At 38.2% G+C, this 18,743-nt stretch overlaps 1 protein-coding gene across 1 annotated transcript in view; it reads left to right on the plus strand.

The window, feature by feature from the left end:
• The window catches only part of LOC306868823 (adhesion G protein-coupled receptor L3-like), a gene marked incomplete at its 5' end in the record, with an annotated part of 222,555 nt that overhangs the window by 138,975 nt on the left and 64,837 nt on the right, over window positions 1-18,743 (plus strand). Inside the window, 2 exons of the mRNA XM_079415205.1 lie at window positions 4,570-4,608; window positions 17,417-17,600. Of these exons, the coding sequence (XP_079271331.1) occupies window positions 4,570-4,608; window positions 17,417-17,600 (223 nt within the window). The remainder of the gene's footprint in view (window positions 1-4,569; window positions 4,609-17,416; window positions 17,601-18,743) is intronic.

The following is an 18,743-nucleotide window of genomic DNA, read 5'->3' on the forward strand; positions in this document are numbered from 1 at the left end:
AACATTTAGGCTGTTGATTAATTCAGTGAGGTATTATTTAGATACTGTAATAGCATTTATTAACATCTTGAATTAGCTTTTATGTTTTATCTTTTCAGTATTTATTTCAATTTCTTAGTAATTTTGTTATGTGCTTAAACTGTTTTATTTCATCCTAATTTAAATTTGTAGTTTTAAATTTTTCAGTGTAATAGCTTTTTTTTTTCTTCAAACCTTCTTGTTTGTTTGCTTTTGATCTAAACCTTTTCATAAAAATAATGTGATTTTTTTGCATTTGTTGATCTTAAAGATTTCAAATCCTGGATGTTATTGATTTACTTAATCAGCAAAGCATGATATTGGTTAAAATTTAGGGATTTTAAGGATGATTCATTCAAATACCATGATTATTTATTTTAAGATTAAATTTTAAACACCCTTTAATGAATGAGCATTGTTTGTGTAATCGAAGTGCATACATTAAAGATTCATTATTTCATTAATTTATTAATATTTTATTTTATTTCTACTCAAACCATTTAATAAACCGATTAGTCCAGTTTTATCGCCGGTCTTTTAATTCATCCCTCCATTAGCAAGTAATTGTTGGATCCTGACGACACACATTCACAGCACTGCCACTGGTTTCTGTGGAGTAATACACTCCTAATTAAAATGCACATGTTCAACAGTCACTTTTATCCGAGACTTACACTGCGTTCAAAGTAAACGTGCATCAGTTTAATCAAACCCATCATCTTAGTTCTCCTGGTGACAGGCTGTACTGTCTGAGACGCAGAACCGTTCAAAATTAATTAACTTGGCTTTTAAGAGTGTCATTTTTCAGATCGGGAAAAAGCGTGGAACACAAACACCTGTTTCCATGCGTCTTCTGCGAAATTCACACTTCGTTTCCACCCATAATCCTGCAAACTTCACTTTGCACAGCGATCAGCGCACGTCACGCTCACACGTTCTGACGGAGGCCGTCACACTCTTCATGCTAATTAATTTTAAACTCAATCTGCCTTTGGATTTCACAGCTGGTTGATTTGAGCTTCAGACACAGTACAGGGATCACTGATTTAAAACATGTCAGCTCTGTGTGAGGCGTCTACATCTTCAGTTCATCCTCATGAGTGAGCGAAATACGCTACCTTAGGTTTCTTGTGCAAAATAGTGAACAAATAGTGAAATGCATAACACACAAATACTGGGTGTGCAGTTTTAATTACATACAACTGTTCTTATTTATCCTTTTCGGGATTTAAATTAGTGTTATTGTAGTATTATTCAAACACTATCATAGTGTTTATGAATATTATGAACTGAAAGTTTAATTTCTTATTTAGCGTTAATTTATTTTTTATTTCAGTGTAAGTTTTAGTATTTTAATACTTCAAATTCAACTTATTTTATTTAGTTGTCAAGGCAAAAATTCTAACTAAGTGCTTTAGGTTTAGGCAACTATTCTTATTGATCTTTCTTTGTGTTATTTTAGTATTGTTTATATACTATTAAAGTATGAATTAATATCTTGAATTGCTTATTTAAGTTTATTACTTATTATTATAGAGTATGTTGTGTTTTCATTTTAATTTTAGTTAAAAGTTTTAGTAATTTGGATAAATGATTTTGTCATTTTATTTATTAAAATAATAATAATAATAATTTACTTCAGCCTAAAATTATTTTTCATTTAAGTTGCTAAGGCAACATTTCTCATTTTCATTTAAGTTTTAATTGCATGCAAATATTCATTACATGCAAATTACATGCTAATACCTTTTCGGTGATCAAATCAATGATGTTTTAGTAATATTTATATACTATTATAATGTGTATTTTACTTTTATACTTTGCGTTTTGATTGTAATTTTAGTTTTAGCAATTTTGTTATGATTTTCATTATTAGTATTACTTATTTAGTTTTTCATCTTAGACTTAATTATTCCAGTTTGTTGCAAAAGCAACATTAATACTTTTTGCATACATCTAATAGTTCTACATCTAATATTTACATTTTATTCAATTTCATCTTCATTTCAGCTACTTTAAACAAATTTTGATTGTTATATTTTTTTCTAACAGTAGCGACACTGATTGAAATGACACATAACTGCATTAATAATCATTGTCTATGGTCAAAATAGCAAATCATTGACTCATTATTTGGTTGTAATGCAAAAATTAAGCGTGTTACTTCCAAAATGTTAACTGGACGTCACTCATTCGTTTCCCAAAGCATCATGATTGTTTGTAAAGATACAGTAAGCAACACATTTGACATGCTCCGGTAGTCGAGTAAAACCTTTAATGCCAAGATCAAGTTTACAGACGAGGCACTTGAAGAGGAGCATACAGGAGCCGCTAAAGAGTGAAAGTAATGTGATCTAAAGATGGCTGCTATCAGCTGGAATCAAGCTGCATTAACATTCAGGCAACAGCAGAGACAGGCCTGCTTGCTATTTATTTTTATCTGTTCCCTTCCATCGCTCTTCCTCTGTGAGACTCAATAATTCATGCTGTAGACACACACACGCAGGCCTTGCTGCTCTTTCCTCATGTGCAAACATCAAGCGTGAGGCTGCGTGTGATGACATGAGTGAAATATATTGTGTCGTGGTGAATAATTATTATATTTTTGGAAATCCAAGCCAAATAAAATATTTTATGCACTACAGTTCAAAAGTTTGGGGTCAGTAAAGAAGCCTCTTCTGCTCTCCAAGGCTGCATTTATTTGATCAAAACTTGTGAAATATTATTGCAATTTCAATATGCTTTCTATGTGAATATCTGTTAAACTGTAATGTATTTCTGTGATCAAAGCTGAATTTTCAGCATCATTACTCCAGTCTTCAGCACATGCCCCCTTAGATTTTTGAGCCAAGTGGATTTTGAATGCCGCTTCCAAATGAGAAAAAAATAGCCGATTAATATTTTCTATATTTAATACAATCACTCCGGTGTCATTAGATCGTTCAGCGCGTCATATCATCAGCTGCTAAATTCAAATCTGTGTTCGCTGGCTGGCGTTGATCCAGAGACAAATGCATTTTTACAGCACTGCGCATTATGACCAATCACACACGATTCTGTTGAGCTTATGAATGCAATGACCAATCAGAGGCGTTCAGATGAGTCATCGCTTAAATGCCGGTGTTTTCTTCACTCGCTCTCTGACTGAATACTCTTTCTGGCGAATTCTCTCTCAGAAACAACAAAGTGCAAATGTGAAAAAATTAATAAAACATAAGTGCTGTTCTGGCTGCTGTGTGTAACATGACGACCCCCCCCCCCCCAACTCGTGCCCCCTCAAAAATAATGAGTGCATGACGCCCCTGTGTTGCACAACCATAGATTAATGTGTATTATTGATAATGTAGTAAAGTTTATGTCTACCAGTGAAAAGTAATTCAACTTGTGTGATTTTTTTTTTTACCTTTCTCAGGTAATTTCTTTCTTTCTTTCAAAAGCAAAAGAGAAAATGATAGAAACATAAGAAATGACAAAATAACAGCAACCGTGTTATAACCAGACCCTGATTCTGTCCACGTCACATACGGTTATAAAACATGATAAAACCAATCACAAGTCACAGCCAGTACATAATCAAATTCATAAAATGTTTATTTTTTTCCATTATTCAAAACTCACACTCACTGACTCATGCAGTGTTTTTATTTTATTAATTTTTTTCAGGAAAACGCTTGAACTCAATTTGAACATATTCTTGTTTCCTTTTCCATTTATTTTCAAGCTCTGAGTTAAATGATCCATCGTAACGTTCATTATGACCATTAAAGCCACACAAAATATTATTCAAACGCAAATGAAACCTTTTCTGATGTTATTGAAACTCAGTCAGCACCTGATCTGTCAGCTGTGAAGTTATAGAAGTAGAAACCATTATAACTGAACGACTCAGAAATGCCACTCTCAGAAAGAAAAGGTACAAAAGCTGACACTGGGACACCACCTTTTCAAAAGGTACAAATATGTACCATTAATGTACAAATATTTACACTGGAGGTACTAATATGCACTCTTGAGATTGTATGGAAGTGTAGTTTGGTGTCAGCTAAACCAGATGTGTTGATTTTTACCTGTATTTTGACTTATGAATTGTATTTTGTTGTTGAATGTAACATACAATGTCCTCAATTCCTTTCTACTGAATTTCTCTTTCAGCGATCGTCTCTCTTTTAAGCTGAAGTTCTTGATCAGTCTCATTCGTGCCAAACTGGATGAGTCTTTTCCTCAGGGTTCAGTAGGATGTGATTTATGTGCTTCCAAAGGCTCTTTCACACCAAACGCCAATGCGGTTTTCAATGGAAACTATGGATTCCTGTGGAGCTCTTCACAACATTCGCTTTGTAGATTCACTCGCATTTGAACAGATTCTTAACTAAACAAAAGATGAAATAATACAGATACAGCACTGAGAGGTGCATTAGCCTTGCACCAACTACTGCTTTTGTTCCCTTCCATTATTTGCTCGAATAAACTCTTCGTCGTGTTCGGTGTGAAAGACCTAGAGATTGTGGAATTTTCTGCTTGATACTAAAGCGCTTCTCTTTGGGTTTTCAGCTGCAGAAAAGGGAGCGCTCGTGTCGATATTTCATCCAGGTATTTTCCTCTTTATATTTGCACCGCTTTCATCCTCACATCTCATGCTTTTCTCTTCATTCGCACCCACCTCATGCTCCTCCTGTGTTTTTGTGAGGTCTTGTTGTTGTCATTTGAGGCCTTGACCAAATTTAACCTCCACCTTTACAAATTACCCGTAATAATCCACTCGCTCTTAAACGCTTCCATGAGCGAACGCAGCCTGCGATCACAGGAACACGCTCGTCAAAAGAAGTTCACTTTTAGTGCAGAATTTATATACTTAAGAATATACTTAAGCGTGAACTGTTAATTGCAATTAAATTAAAATGTATTATAGTTTCAGTTTATATTAAATGCAATTAGTTCAACTTTAAAGTGTTTTTGACCTACTGAAGTACAGCTTTACATGTAATTTCATAATTACTTCCATTGTGTATTGAAATATGTTAAAGTACTGATGTATTACTGACAAGCATTTATGGTAAACTAAAATATACTTAATATAATTCTATTGAAACTTGTGTGTCATGTATTTAAATCTATTTGTAATTAAAATAATTTAATTATTTGTAATGAAGTTGCAATTTAGTAAATTTAAAATATATTAACTTTAAATATAATATTGTATAACACACTACATGTAAAATGATAATCAAGTACTTTACATGTGCTTTAATATGTTAGTCAGTGCATCAAAATAAGTGTATTCCTTTAAAACACAATGATTTAAAATGTATTTTATAGTAAAACTTTTTTGACATTATTACAAAATGCACTTTTTAAGTGCACTCAAGTGTGTTCAGAAATGGTCATAAAAGTGTCTCTCTTTAAGTGACTTAAGTGGCCTTTTATTTTATTAATGTTATTTTTTCAGCAAGTACAGTTTATTAAAAATACACTTTTTAAGTGCACTCAAGTGTGTTCAGAAACGGTCATAAAAGTGTCTCTCTTTAAGTGACTTAAGTGGCCTTTTATTTTATTAATGTTATTTTTTCAGCAAGTACAGTTTATTAAAAATACACTTTTTAAGTGCACTCAAGTGTGTTCAGAAACAGTCATAAAAGTGTCTCTCTTTAAGTGACTTAAGTGGCCTTTTATTTTATTAATGTTATTTTTTCAGTAAGTACAGTTTATTAAAAATACACTTTTTAAGTGCACTCAAGTGTGTTCAGAAACGTTCATAAAAGTGTCTCCCTTTAAGTGACTTAAGTGGCCTTTTATTTTATTAATGTTATTTTTTCAGTAAGTACAGTTTATTAAAAATACACTTTTTAAGTGCACTCAAGTGTGTTCAGAAACGTTCATAAAAGTGTCTCCCTTTAAGTGACTTAAGTGGCCTTTTATTTTATTAATGTTATTTTTTCAGCAAGTACAGTTTATTAAAAATACACTTTTTAAGATTTGAAGTACACTACAAGTGCACATTCATTACAATTAAGCGCACTTCTTTTTCACAAGGGCAGAATTTTCAAAGGCAAATGCAATTATCAGTCAGCTATTAATTGTATTACTAGGTAAGGATCTATTTTTGTTCTTGGCCTCATTATTACCCATGACTCTGTGTTTTTGCATCAACGAGAGCTGCTGTGCTTATTATCTTTTGAATAGACTAGTTTTAGGTCATGTTTGCAAGCTACTGGTCAGAATTAATTCAGAGTTGTTCAGAAACGCAGGCTTGAGAAGCACAGCTGCTCTCAGATCAGTAGACGCCTGCAGCTTTTTCCTCTGCTGCTGACCCTGTCAGGTCATGTGACCGTCAGCCTTCCCAGCATGCACTTGATGATTGTTGAGCAACAGTTGTTTTGACCTATCAGAGGTCAAGTAGACTTGATGAAGTGAGTGTTGGATGTGACATGTTTTAGTTCAGATGTCAGAGATCATGACTGTTACTGAAGACGCTTCATCTGTTTGACTCGTAATGCGTTTTCAGACTATAGTGTGATTCCAAATCTGTTTGGTTGGTGTCAGTTCACTTGAGCTGAAACTTTGATGTGGACTCATTGCAGAACTTGTGAACATGATGATGTAAAATGTATAGGTGCCATATAAAATTAACTGAGAACTGGGAAAATGTAGATATTATTTTCAAGCGTTATGGGAAATAGCGTCAGTAATGTGCAGGTGAGACCACAGTTTGTTTGCAAGCATGACCTGAAAAACACCATGTTTTTTAGCAGAGTTAGCAGGCTATGTCACTCTGTGAAGATTATTTCAAGATCTACTCAGTGTGTATGAATTAGTTTGAACCAGTGTTATTATAATATTACTTACATGATTTTACTGTTTTTTTTGGAATTTTGAAATAGGTTTTATTTGTATATTTTAAGGCTTCATTTTAATTTTAGGCAAATTTTTAGTTCTGTTGTTTTGTGCCATTTCTATTCGTTTTTAGACATTTTAAATATTACAATTTAGGTTTGTTTGTTTGTTTATTATTTATTTATTTGTTTTTTTTTCAGTTTTTTTATTTTACTCATAATATTAGTAATTAGATATTTTACTTAATTTATATATTTAAAATTAATATTTATTTTAAATATTAATTTGAAAATGTTAAATATTTTATTAGTTTTAGCTGGCAATAATAACCTGAACTTGAACCTGAATTCATTTTATGAAGTAATAATTAAATAAATAAATAAATAAATAAAAAGCCACATCTGTATACTAAATGATATAAGAAATAAATTAATACTTTTATTCAGCAAGGATGCATTAAATTGATAAAAAAAAGACAGTAAATAAATGTATATTGCTACGAAACGTTCCATTTTAAATATAAACATCAAAGAATTCTAAAAAATAAAATATTATTATTAATAATAATAATCAGAAATGTTTCTTGAGCAGCAAATCATCAGCATATTAGAATGATTTCTGAAGATTATGTGACACTGAAGACTGGAGTAATGATGCTGAAAATACAGCTGCGCATCACAGAAATAAATTATATTTTTACATATATTCACATGAAAAAACTGTTATTTTAAATCATAATAATATTTCATAGTTTTTACTGTTTTTAATCACTGTTTTTTTACTGTTTTTAAAAACATTACCAACCCCAAACAACAGTGCATATGTATCATAAAATCCAGATTCTAAGCTTTTTATCAATTAATGACAAATATGTCAATTTTCAGTGAACTGAACTCAAGTTTTGTTCAAGCGAGCATGACAACATCTCACAAGTGCTAACTCTTTCTTAAAACGTTGTACGTATTAAGTTTGTCAGAAAACATCTCATGCCGATCAGAAAAGCTTTGGTCTGTTATTCCTGATGCTAAGAATTTGATGAGTGTAAATCAACGGATTTGCTTTCGCTGCTCAGTAGATGACGTGCACAGAAAATACAGTCCTTCTGGACGGGAAGAGCAGTGCATTTCCACTGAGAGCTGAGAAGTGCAGAGATTTTGATTATTTTTGTTTCGTGCTCCAGCGCAGAGTTTGACTTATTAATAACAGCGATGGATCGATACCCAACCTGATCCCACTTTTAGAATAGATTTCTAGTGCTGTGTTCAGAAACCAAAGCTCAATGTACATTACGGGTACAGAGTGTGTTTTTCTGAGGGGAAATGGATTTGATGTTTAAACTATCGATGCCCTTTCACGATCAATAAACGACCCGCAGCAAACTGAGCCACTGTTGTTCTGAACGAAAGAGATGTTCATGCATTTGGAGAGCTGCGACCTGTCTGGATGAAAATTATTCGGTATATTCCTCAGTATGCATGCCCACTGCAGTCTATAAAAATCTATAAAAGCGTTTGCTGAATGCATACATATAAATGTGTTTATAAACTTCTATATACAAATAGCATCTATTTTCTGTTGCACTTAAATAGCTGCTCAAATGGAGATTGCAATCATGATCAAAATGGGCCAAAATTATCCATTTTTCTTTTATGACAAAAATAATTAGGATATTAAGTAAACATCATGTTCCATGAAGATATTTACTGAATTCCCTGCCGTAAATATGTCATAACTTAATTTTTTGATCACTAATATGTATTGCTAAGAACTTAATTTGGACAACTTTAAAGGCGATTTTCTCAGTATTTAATTTTCCAGATTTTTGAATAGTTGTATCTCAGCCAAATATTGTCCTATCCTAACAAACCATATGTTATTTATTCAGCTTTCAGATTATGTAGAAATCTCAATTTGAAAAATTGACACTTATGACTTATCACTTATGGTTTTGTGGTCCAGGGTCACATATTAGTCTATATGACATTATATTCAATGTCTTGTGAAGAGATTTGACAGATGTGTCGGAGGAAACTTATTTTAACCGTTGTGCTGCGCTGAAAATCCTTTACCTAATTAGGTGTTCAAAAATGACCAGCCTTTTAAAAATCGCTTTTCAATTTCTTACGCTATATTATCACTGAATCTTGGATTTTGTGTTTTATATCTTTTTTCTTTCAGTTAACACAGGTTTTGTGTGTCATTTTGGAACTGGAGTCTACCTGAGGGAATACATGAGCATAAAGGGAAGTCGTTGATGATTTTTGTAAGTTAATGTTGTTAAATAGACTTAAACATTTTACTTTTAATTAACTTTTAGTGTGTTCTCAATCTTACAGCTCATTATTGTTAGTCGTTTGTTCACAGAAACTCTCATAGACCAATAATGTCTCAAACATTGCCAGCAAACCCAATATACACGGCTGCAACAATGTTTTAGTTCTAGTTATTTAAGTTCTGTTATTAAAACAGAACTGACAGTTATTAAATATGATTGTATCTTCATGAAAAGCAATTGTGAAGAGAGACTAATGAGACGTAAAATTATTTCCCAAAATACGGTTTGTAGATCCTTCATACACGGCTGCATTAGTGACCATACAAATGCAAATGACTTGAGTTTACAGTTTTGGAAGTGTTTAAAACTTTTGTCGTCGCTCACGAGCGCAGCAGCACTTTTGTGTCTTGTTTTATGTGCTGCTGCTGTTCAGTATTATAAATTATTAACTGTTAAACAAATCGTTTAACGACGGTGAGAGCTGCTTTGTGTGTTTATAGTTGCCTAAACACCGTCGTACTGTGAGAGTAAGAGCTTGTACTGTATTTTACATCATTCAAGTGGTAATACTAAGCTAATAGGCAAATAAATAATGTTAATTGTTTTATAATTCATCAACCATACAAACAAACAAATACAAAAGAAAAAAAAAAAAACAATCCCCTTCTGTCTTTTCTGCTCTGACTTTGAAAAGTTTGAAAAAAATAAATAAAATGAAAATGTACCGACCCTCAGGCCATCCAAGATGTAGATGAGTATGTTTCTTCATCAGATTCGGAGAAGTGTAGCATCACATGGATGCTCTGCAGTGAATGGGTGCCAACAGCTGATAAAAACATCACAATAATCCACACCACTCCAGTCCATCAATTCATGTCTTGAGAAGCCAAAAAGAAACAAATCCATCATTAAGATGTTTTAACTAAAATATGAGTCCAGAATCCATAATAACGCTTCATCCAGTGACAAAGTGGTCTGGTCTGAATCAGGAGAGAAATCTGCACAGATCAAGCACTGTTTACAAGCCAAAACAGCTCAAAACAAATATGTGTCTGCATTTTGATGTGAGAGACAACAGGAGATGGTCTTTTTCACTAGAGGAAGCATTATTATGGATTATGGACTCATATTTTAGCCAGAAGCGACTGTTTAAAGTAAAAAAAAAAAATCTTAACGATGGATTTGTTTCTGATCATGCAGCTTTTGTCTTTTCAAGATATTAACTGATGGACTGGAGTGGTGTGGATTATTGTGATGTTTTTATCAGCTGTTTGGACTCTCATTCTGACGGCACCCATTCACTGCAGAGCATCCATCGCTGAGACACTGATGCAGAGACACATTTCTCCCAATCTGATGAAGAATCAAACTCATCCTGATCTTGGATGGCCTGAGAATGTTCAGCAAATTTCATTTTTATTTTCTTTAAGGCAACATTATTAAGCCACAGTTGTGTGTTTTTTGGAGCTTTTCTTAATTTATTTTACTAGCTGAGTAGATTTTAAATAGTTTTATTTTGTTTCTGTTTGGATGAAGCCAGTGATAATTTCTTGTTTCAATGTATCTTGATTTATTTTATTTTTTTTATGCAGGCTGTTGCTATGATGTTAAGTGACTAGTCAACCTGATAGGTTTGAAATGTAGAAGCTCATTTCTCCTCAACACACTGCTTGATTTACATTGTTTTCCTATCAGAGACTGGAGGTTAACCGGGCTGCTGCGGTTTGGCACGCGCCGGCTCGTTTCTGTCTGTCGGCTCGTTATTGAATGGACTTTAATGGAGAATCAGTGTTTAGCAGGATGTGATATTTTAAAGATGAACGTGACCTTCCTTGAGCCCAGTGTGATGATGCTGAACGAGAGACAGACACACAGACCTTCTGCTGCTTTATCAGTGCTGTCAGTCTGCCAGGATCAAACACACACACAGACAGACAGACTAAAGGAGTTTATTTCCTAACTCTGTTAAAAAGGGCATTACGGGTCGGTCTGGGATCTAAATGCACAACAGTAAAGCTGGATAAAACAGAGAGCATGTATTAAAAGAACAATATGAATTTCCTATACTGTCAATCTCTTTGGACACACACACACACACACATACACACACACGTTTACTTCTTATTTTTCCTCGGTACGTCTTTGGAAAAGTGCAATATGAGTCGAGCCGGTGTCTATATGCACAGCATGAAAGCCGCACGCAATATGTGTTTTAAAATTAGAACTTGTATTAAAAAACACAATATGAGTTTTCTGTCTTTAATAACTATCGGATTGATCAGCGACACACACACACACACACACACACACACACACACAGTAATGCAGTCTGGAAGTGATTGGTATGTATGAGAGGGACCATCTAGACGAGCGAGAGCAGAATGTGAAACACAGATATATTTCAGGAGTTATTGGACTTTCTTCTTCTTCTCTGCTGCTGTGTGAGATGAGGATGATGATGATTCAGTCCTGTATGTCTGACCTCACTGAACATGTGTGCTGCTGAAAATGTGAGGCTGAAGCTGTCAGAACTGTCTGGAAATGACAGAAAGAACAAAATAAGAACGTATGTGCAGCCTATTTTTAGGGCCGTTAAGATGTGTTGTGTTGTCATATTTGTGCACTTTTCCACTGCTACAGTATATGAAAAACACACTCTTGTAAGTGTAATATGAAAATATAATGGACAGAAAAAATAATGAGCAGAATGTGCAAAAAATTAAATTAATAAAAAATATTATTACTACTACTAATAATAATAATCATAATAACAATAATACAAATATTTCATATTTTATATATTTATACATTATGATTATTAGTATTAATAGTAATTAGTATTAGTGATTAATATCAGTAAAAATATCAATATTTATTTAGTTTTGGAGTGAATTGAGTGAGAGATTTCTTGGTGAGAGATTTTCTCTGCGGTTCTGGTTTAGTTATTTATTTTTGGTTTTGTATGTATGCCAGTCATAGACAGTATATTTATGTTCAGATTAAATGCTGCTAAATAAAAATAATTTATGAGGCTCATAAAGCAAAACATTTGTATTTAAATCACCTCATGTGCATCGTGTCGGATCAAGCTCTCAGTTTTGCATTAGTTTCTAATGTTCTGCTAATACGTTTACCTCCCGAATCCTTTAAACGGCTCATCTGCATGACAAATCTCCTCACAATCCGCATGCACTCATCTCATCTGCATAGAGCACTCGAAAACAAGACGTTTAAATTAATTGTGAACCTGCGATCAGCAGCAAATGCTTTCTGTATGAATATGCATTGTGTGATAGATGATGATTCATGAACTGGAGTGAACTGGCTCTGAGCTCAGGCAGCCTGACCCGGGATCAGTGTTTAATCTGCTGGCGTCCCCGCCGGGCTTTGTGAGGATCTGAGGTCAGGTGCTGCTAAAGCTGCTCGCGGGAGGATCGAACCTGTGTAAGTCGAGAAACAGACCGCTTCAGCTCGGCCTGAGACGGTTTAGAGCTGCCATGGATTACAGAGACATTTCAGAGCTCATACCTGCAGAGCAACAGTAGATTAGTGCGTTAATAACAAGTGTGTGTGTGTGTGTGGGGGGGGGGTGCGCGTGTGTGTGTGTGGGTGCGCGTGTGTGTGTGTGTGTGGGGATCAAACTCCTCCAAACCATCAAAACACACTTCAGTCTGTGGGATTACTTCAAGCAAGAAGTGCAAACATCAGTTATTCAATAAAGCTGTAACTTTGTCATTAAAAGTGAGAAAATATTATTTAAATGTGTGTATTTAGGATGTACAAAATCCTTGTATATTAACCAAAAGGCCTGTTTTTTCATACAATCTTTAAAAGTTAAATATAGAATTATCATGAGCTTAATTTTTTTTTTAACAAATATAGCTTAAACAAATTGAATAATATAATATATAATATAGTATTATATATTATAGTAAATACATTTAGTTAAAATACATCTGAAATAAAATATGAAAAAATAAAAAATAAACAGTTAATTTCCAAGGCAGCATTTCTATTTTTCATTTAATTAACTTAAACTAAAATTACTAAATGAATAAATAAAAAAGAAAAATTAAATAAAACTTTCATTTGAAATTTACTATTTTTTATTAAAAAATGAACAAAAAATTTAATTAAACTGCATAACCATGACTGAGATTTGAGAACTGCAGATTTTCAGTGAGTAATGCCTAAAATTTAAGCATGAAGATTTAACAAAACATCTTTTGTGTGAGGAAAGAGACATACAGTGAAGATTAAATGGCAGTTTTTGTGTCTGGTTGATCTGTTCTTTCAGCATCTGCGCAGTTTTGACATAAACTGTTACGGGGCTGACGAGACGTGAGACATGCGGATCCATATGCAAGGCTTTATTAAAAAACATGGTCAGAAACAGGCAGGGTCAGACATCGGCAAACAGGTATGGCAAGGGCAAGACAGAGCAATCCGTGGAGCAAGCGTGGGTCAACGATGAGCGAACAGTATCCAAAGGGGCAAGGCAGAGAGATAATCCAGAGTCGAAGCAATAATCCAAACAGGGAGCAAACAGAGTCCAAACGGCAAGGCGAAGGGTTAATCCAGGAAACACGGGCGGGGTCAGACACGGCAGGAAACCAAGGCAAGACTAGGACTAGGATAATGGCTCTGTAGAGTTGCTATCGCTTGGGGAGTGATATACGCTAACAATACTCGGCCCCGATGCTGAGGAAGTCCATGGTTTATATAGTGTGTGTTTGGGTGATGGTGATTGCGAGATGGTTCTCAGGTGTGGGCGTGATCATTGTGAACAGCTGTGTATGAGTCCATGTGGTGAACGAGTGACCTCTGGTGGCTAGTGAACGGAAGTGCATGGTCAGGATTCGTGACATAGCCCCCCCCCCAAGGAGCGGCTTCCAGACGCTCCTATATAGTCCAGGAGGGCGGTGGAGCGGAGGCGGAACAGGGGGAGGGATGGAGGGCCAGGTCCGTGAGGAAGTGGGAAGACCGGGGACTGAGGCAGAACCGGCAGAGCAGGACACCCAGGCGGAACCGGAGACCAGGACAGAGCAAGAGCCCACCAGGGCGGAGCAGACGGACCAGGAGCCCACCAGGGCGGAGTAGATGACCACCAGACCGGAGTAGAAGACCACCACGGCGGAGCAGACGACCACCAGACCCGAGCAGAAGACCACCATGGCGGGGCAGACGACCACCAGACCCGAGCAAGAGCCCACCAGGGCGGAGTAGACGGACCAGGAGCCCACCAGACCGGAGTAGAAGACCACCACGGCGGAGCAGATGACCACCAGACCCGAGCAGAAGACCACCATGGCGGGGCAGAGGACCACCAGACCTGAGCAGAAGACCCTCGCCAGGAAGCAGACTGGGCAGGAAACCATGGCAGAGTGTGAGATCTGGGGGAAACAGAGACAGACAACACAGGGAGAGCAGAGACAGACAATACAGGGAGAGCATTCATGATCTCAGGGGGCGTGGCAGGGCAGGACGAGGATTCATAGATTGCGTTTTTAGCCGTGACAGGACAGGGCGTGAGCTCACAGACGGCCTCTTTAGCCGTGACAGGACAAGACGAGAGCTCACAGACGGCCTCTTTGGCCGTGACAGAACAGGGCGTGAGTTCACAGACGGCCTCCTTGGCCGTGACAGGACAGGGCGTGAGCTCACAGACGGCCTCTTTGGCCGTGACAGGACAGACAGTGAGTTCAGGGGCGGCCTTCATGACCGTGACAGGGCAGACAGTGAGTTCAGAAACTGTCTCCATGGCCGTGACAGGGCAGACAGTGAGTTCAGGAACGGCCTCCATGGCCGTGACAGGGCAGACAGTGAGTTCAGAAACTGTCTCCATGGCTGTGACAGAGCAGACAGTGAGTTCAGGAACGGTCTCCATGGCCGTGACAGGGCAGACAGTGAGTTCAGGAACGGCCTCCATGGCCGTGACAGGGCAGACAGTGAGTTCAAGAACGGCCTCCGTGGCCGTGACAGGGTAGACAGTGACGTCAGGAACGGCCTCCATGGCCGTGACAGGGCAGACCATGAGGTCAGGAACGGCCTCCGTGGCCGTGACAGGGCAGACAGCGAGTTCAGGGACGGGTGCCACCACTTCGGGAGGTTCTGCAGCGGAAGCCGCCACCTCTGGAGGCACTGGAGCAGACTCGTGGACAGGAGAGGCCTCAGGAGCACAGTGTGCAGCCCACACACTCAAAATGGCAACCGCCATAACGGGAAGCACTGAGGTCAGGGGAACAGTCTCTGTAATAGCCAAGGTTGAGGCCCTGGGAATGCCAGCTACTCGCACCGACATCAGTGGTGGGTCCATCACACTGGATATCAGAACTCGAAGGACCGACCTTGAATCCTTGGGTGTGACAGACTCTGGCTGGAGCACTGTGACGTGGTGTGACTCTGGCTTGACAGCGGAGACGTGGTGTGACTCTGGCTTGACAGCGACGACGTGAGCAGACTCTGGCTTGACAGCGACGACGTGAGCAGACTCTGGCTTGACAGCGACGACGTGAGCAGACTCTGGCTTGACAGCGACGACGTGAGCAGACTCTGGCTTGACAGCGACGACGTGAGCAGACTCTGGCTTGACAGCGACGACGTGAGCAGACGCTGGCTTGACGTGAGCAGACTCTGGCTTGACAGGCATGACGTGAGCAGACTCTGGCTTGACAGGCATGACGTGAGCAGACTCTGGCTTGGCAGGCATGTCGTGAAGGGGTGCTGTTGCTGCCGCCATTTTGTGAGTGAGTGCGGTGCCGTGTTCCTCCGCGACACCCACAGTGAACGGAGAGCCCACACACAGCAAAGCATAGTCCATAAATTTACTGAGAGATGAACGGGGACCCTCGCGGATTAACTGAGACTTGAGCGGCTGATTAATGCCCTCACAAAAAAAGTCTATTAGTGCATAGTCTGGCAGATCAGAAAAATAGGCAAGGTCTAAGTACTCCTGTATGTATTCCTCGAGCGGTCTCAAACCCTGCTCGAGGGTTAACAACAGTCGTGCAGTGTCCATACCTGGCCAATGTCCTCTGGAAAAGCTGCTGGATCCTTGTGTGGCCGAGTATTCTGTTACGGGGCTGACGAGACGTGAGACATGCGGATCCATATGCAAGGCTTTATTAAAAAACATGGTCAGAAACAGGCAGGGTCAGACATCGGCAAACAGGTATGGCAAGGGCAAGACAGAGCAATCCGTGGAGCAAGCGTGGGTCAACGATGAGCGAACAGTATCCAAAGGGGCAAGGCAGAGAGATAATCCAGAGTCGAAGCAATAATCCAAACGGGGAGCAAACAGAGTCCAAACGGCAAGGCGAAGGGTTAATCCAGGAAACACGGGCGGGGTCAGACACGGCAGGAAACCAAGGCAAGACTAGGACTAGGATAATGGCTCTGTAGAGTTGCTATCGCTTGGGGAGTGATATACGCTAACAATACTCGGCCCCGATGCTGAGGAAGTCCATGGTTTATATAGTGTGTGTTTGGGTGATGGTGATTGCGAGATGGTTCTCAGGTGTGGGCGTGATCATTGTGAACAGCTGTGTATGAGTCCATGTGGTGAACGAGTGACCTCTGGTGGCTAGTGAACGGAAGTGCATGGTCAGGATTCGTGACATAAACACACTAATGCACGATCAGTCCAGCATGAATCCTCCGCCTGTAAGTTTATCTTCTCTTTTCTCTTTCATACTCTATTGATCAGGATCAGCTCATCTCGTGTTATTCGTGAACTCTCGTCTTCAGACTCCTTCTGCGGTTTCATCTCTTCCTCTTCAGTGTTTGAGTCTAACTTTATGAGATCGTCACTTGTTTAGGCTTGGGCTGATTAGCATTCCCGCTGCGCTTTTGGCCCGTAGCGTTTTAAATGTTTAATTGGCGGTGCTGCTGTTGAGTGGAGTGATGAGGTTTTGATGATGGAGGTTAAACATTATTAAAAGCTGAAGGATCGGCCACAACTGTAGATCTGTGCTTCTGAGTATCCGCTTCTTACGCCGCTCACTGATCTTAACAACTTAATATCCAGCATCGCAGAAACCAGAGCCACGTGTTAATTGACTCTTTGTGTGTGTTTGGTACAATCTGTCATGTTATAACAGTGTTTTGGACGTGGTTTCATGTTAATGAAGGTTCACATGTTTTCCTGTCATTGGGTCTCATTTGCTAAGCATGCATGCGCATAGATTTGTGCATCAAGATGCATCTTTCAGAAATGCCATTGTGTTTGTAGCACTGCACTGACTTTTGCCAGGATGTATGTTAAGAGGTTTGGTGTCTCTGTTTTGGGCGCAGGCGATGGTGGAGACGGTGAATAACCTGCTGCAGCCGCAGGCGCGGACGGCATGGATGGAGCTGTCGAGCAGAGATCAGCTGCGCGCCGCCACCATGCTGCTGGACACCGTCGAGCAGGGTGCCTTCGTGCTCGCAGACAACCTGCTGAAGACCGACGTCGTGCAGGAAAACACCGAAAACATCCGTGAGTCATGCATGCATTCTTCATCAATCCAACATAACACCTTGCTGCTCGACTCTTTGAGCTACAGGAATGAAAGTCACTGTACAGATGAAAGACTTTATCTTCTCTTCTTCTGTTAGAGTGAGGATGTTTTGTAGACTCAAAAATTAGGTGCTTAACCTTCAGAAAATGTATTGCTAACCAAAAATTATAGGTGCTCCTAAAATATTTGCTTGATAATTTATCCATTTATATTTTTCATTAAGTATAGTAAAATATTATTGATGATCATCATATATACTGTAACGTAATAAAAAAAACGTAATATTAATATGTAATTTAAAGCAAATAATTTAATTTAGCTAAATTTAGTTAAAATAGTTACATTTATGATTTTATAAGGAATTTGAACAGACTCACTGTTTCACGGCTGATCACTGAGTCGGCAGCGATTCATTGACCAAGCCATATAACATCAACTCTGCACTGGATATTAAAATCCAAAATATAGTGAAAACACCATTTAATAGCACAGTAACTAGATCGGCAGATTAAGACATTAACTTGTGAGCACAAAACACAAGATACTTCTCTTTTCAATATAAATCAGATTTTATTTATATAAACCTAAGACAAACTAATCTAACACATGAACACAAGCATGCACACATTCACACGTTGCAGAGAGAGAGAAAGTGAGGAAAGGATGAGTTTAAGAGAATGAAAATGTGAAATCCCAAGTTTACAGCAATATGTTCAATTGCATAGACCTGAACAACCATCAATCACTTATTTAACCCTCGCTTTGAGTTTCTCAATGAGGCTAACATTTGTATTAACTGCACCTGATTCAGTTAGAACCTGGAGGTGTTGCTTGCTTTGATAAGGGAATCCCTTTTGTCATTGTAGTCCTTGCAGACAGGGGGGTTCCCTGAAGTGTCTGATTGGTTGAGAGTTCAGAAGTCTTGAAGTGACGTCTTGGGAAGCCAATGGAGTTGTGTCTGGTAGAAGTTTTGAGGTGGTCACAGACTCCAGTTGAACTCGGAGACGAGGCGTGGCGGCAAAACTTAACTGAGTACACGAAACTCACAATGGAAAAGAAAATAAAGTAAAAGAATAAAAGGATGTAAAGAGACTATAGGTTGGTTTTCTTCTCATTGTGGT

The sequence above is a fragment of the Barbus barbus genome, assembly GCF_936440315.1.
Source record: "Barbus barbus genome assembly, chromosome: 1".
NCBI lineage: Eukaryota > Metazoa > Chordata > Actinopteri > Cypriniformes > Cyprinidae > Barbus > Barbus barbus.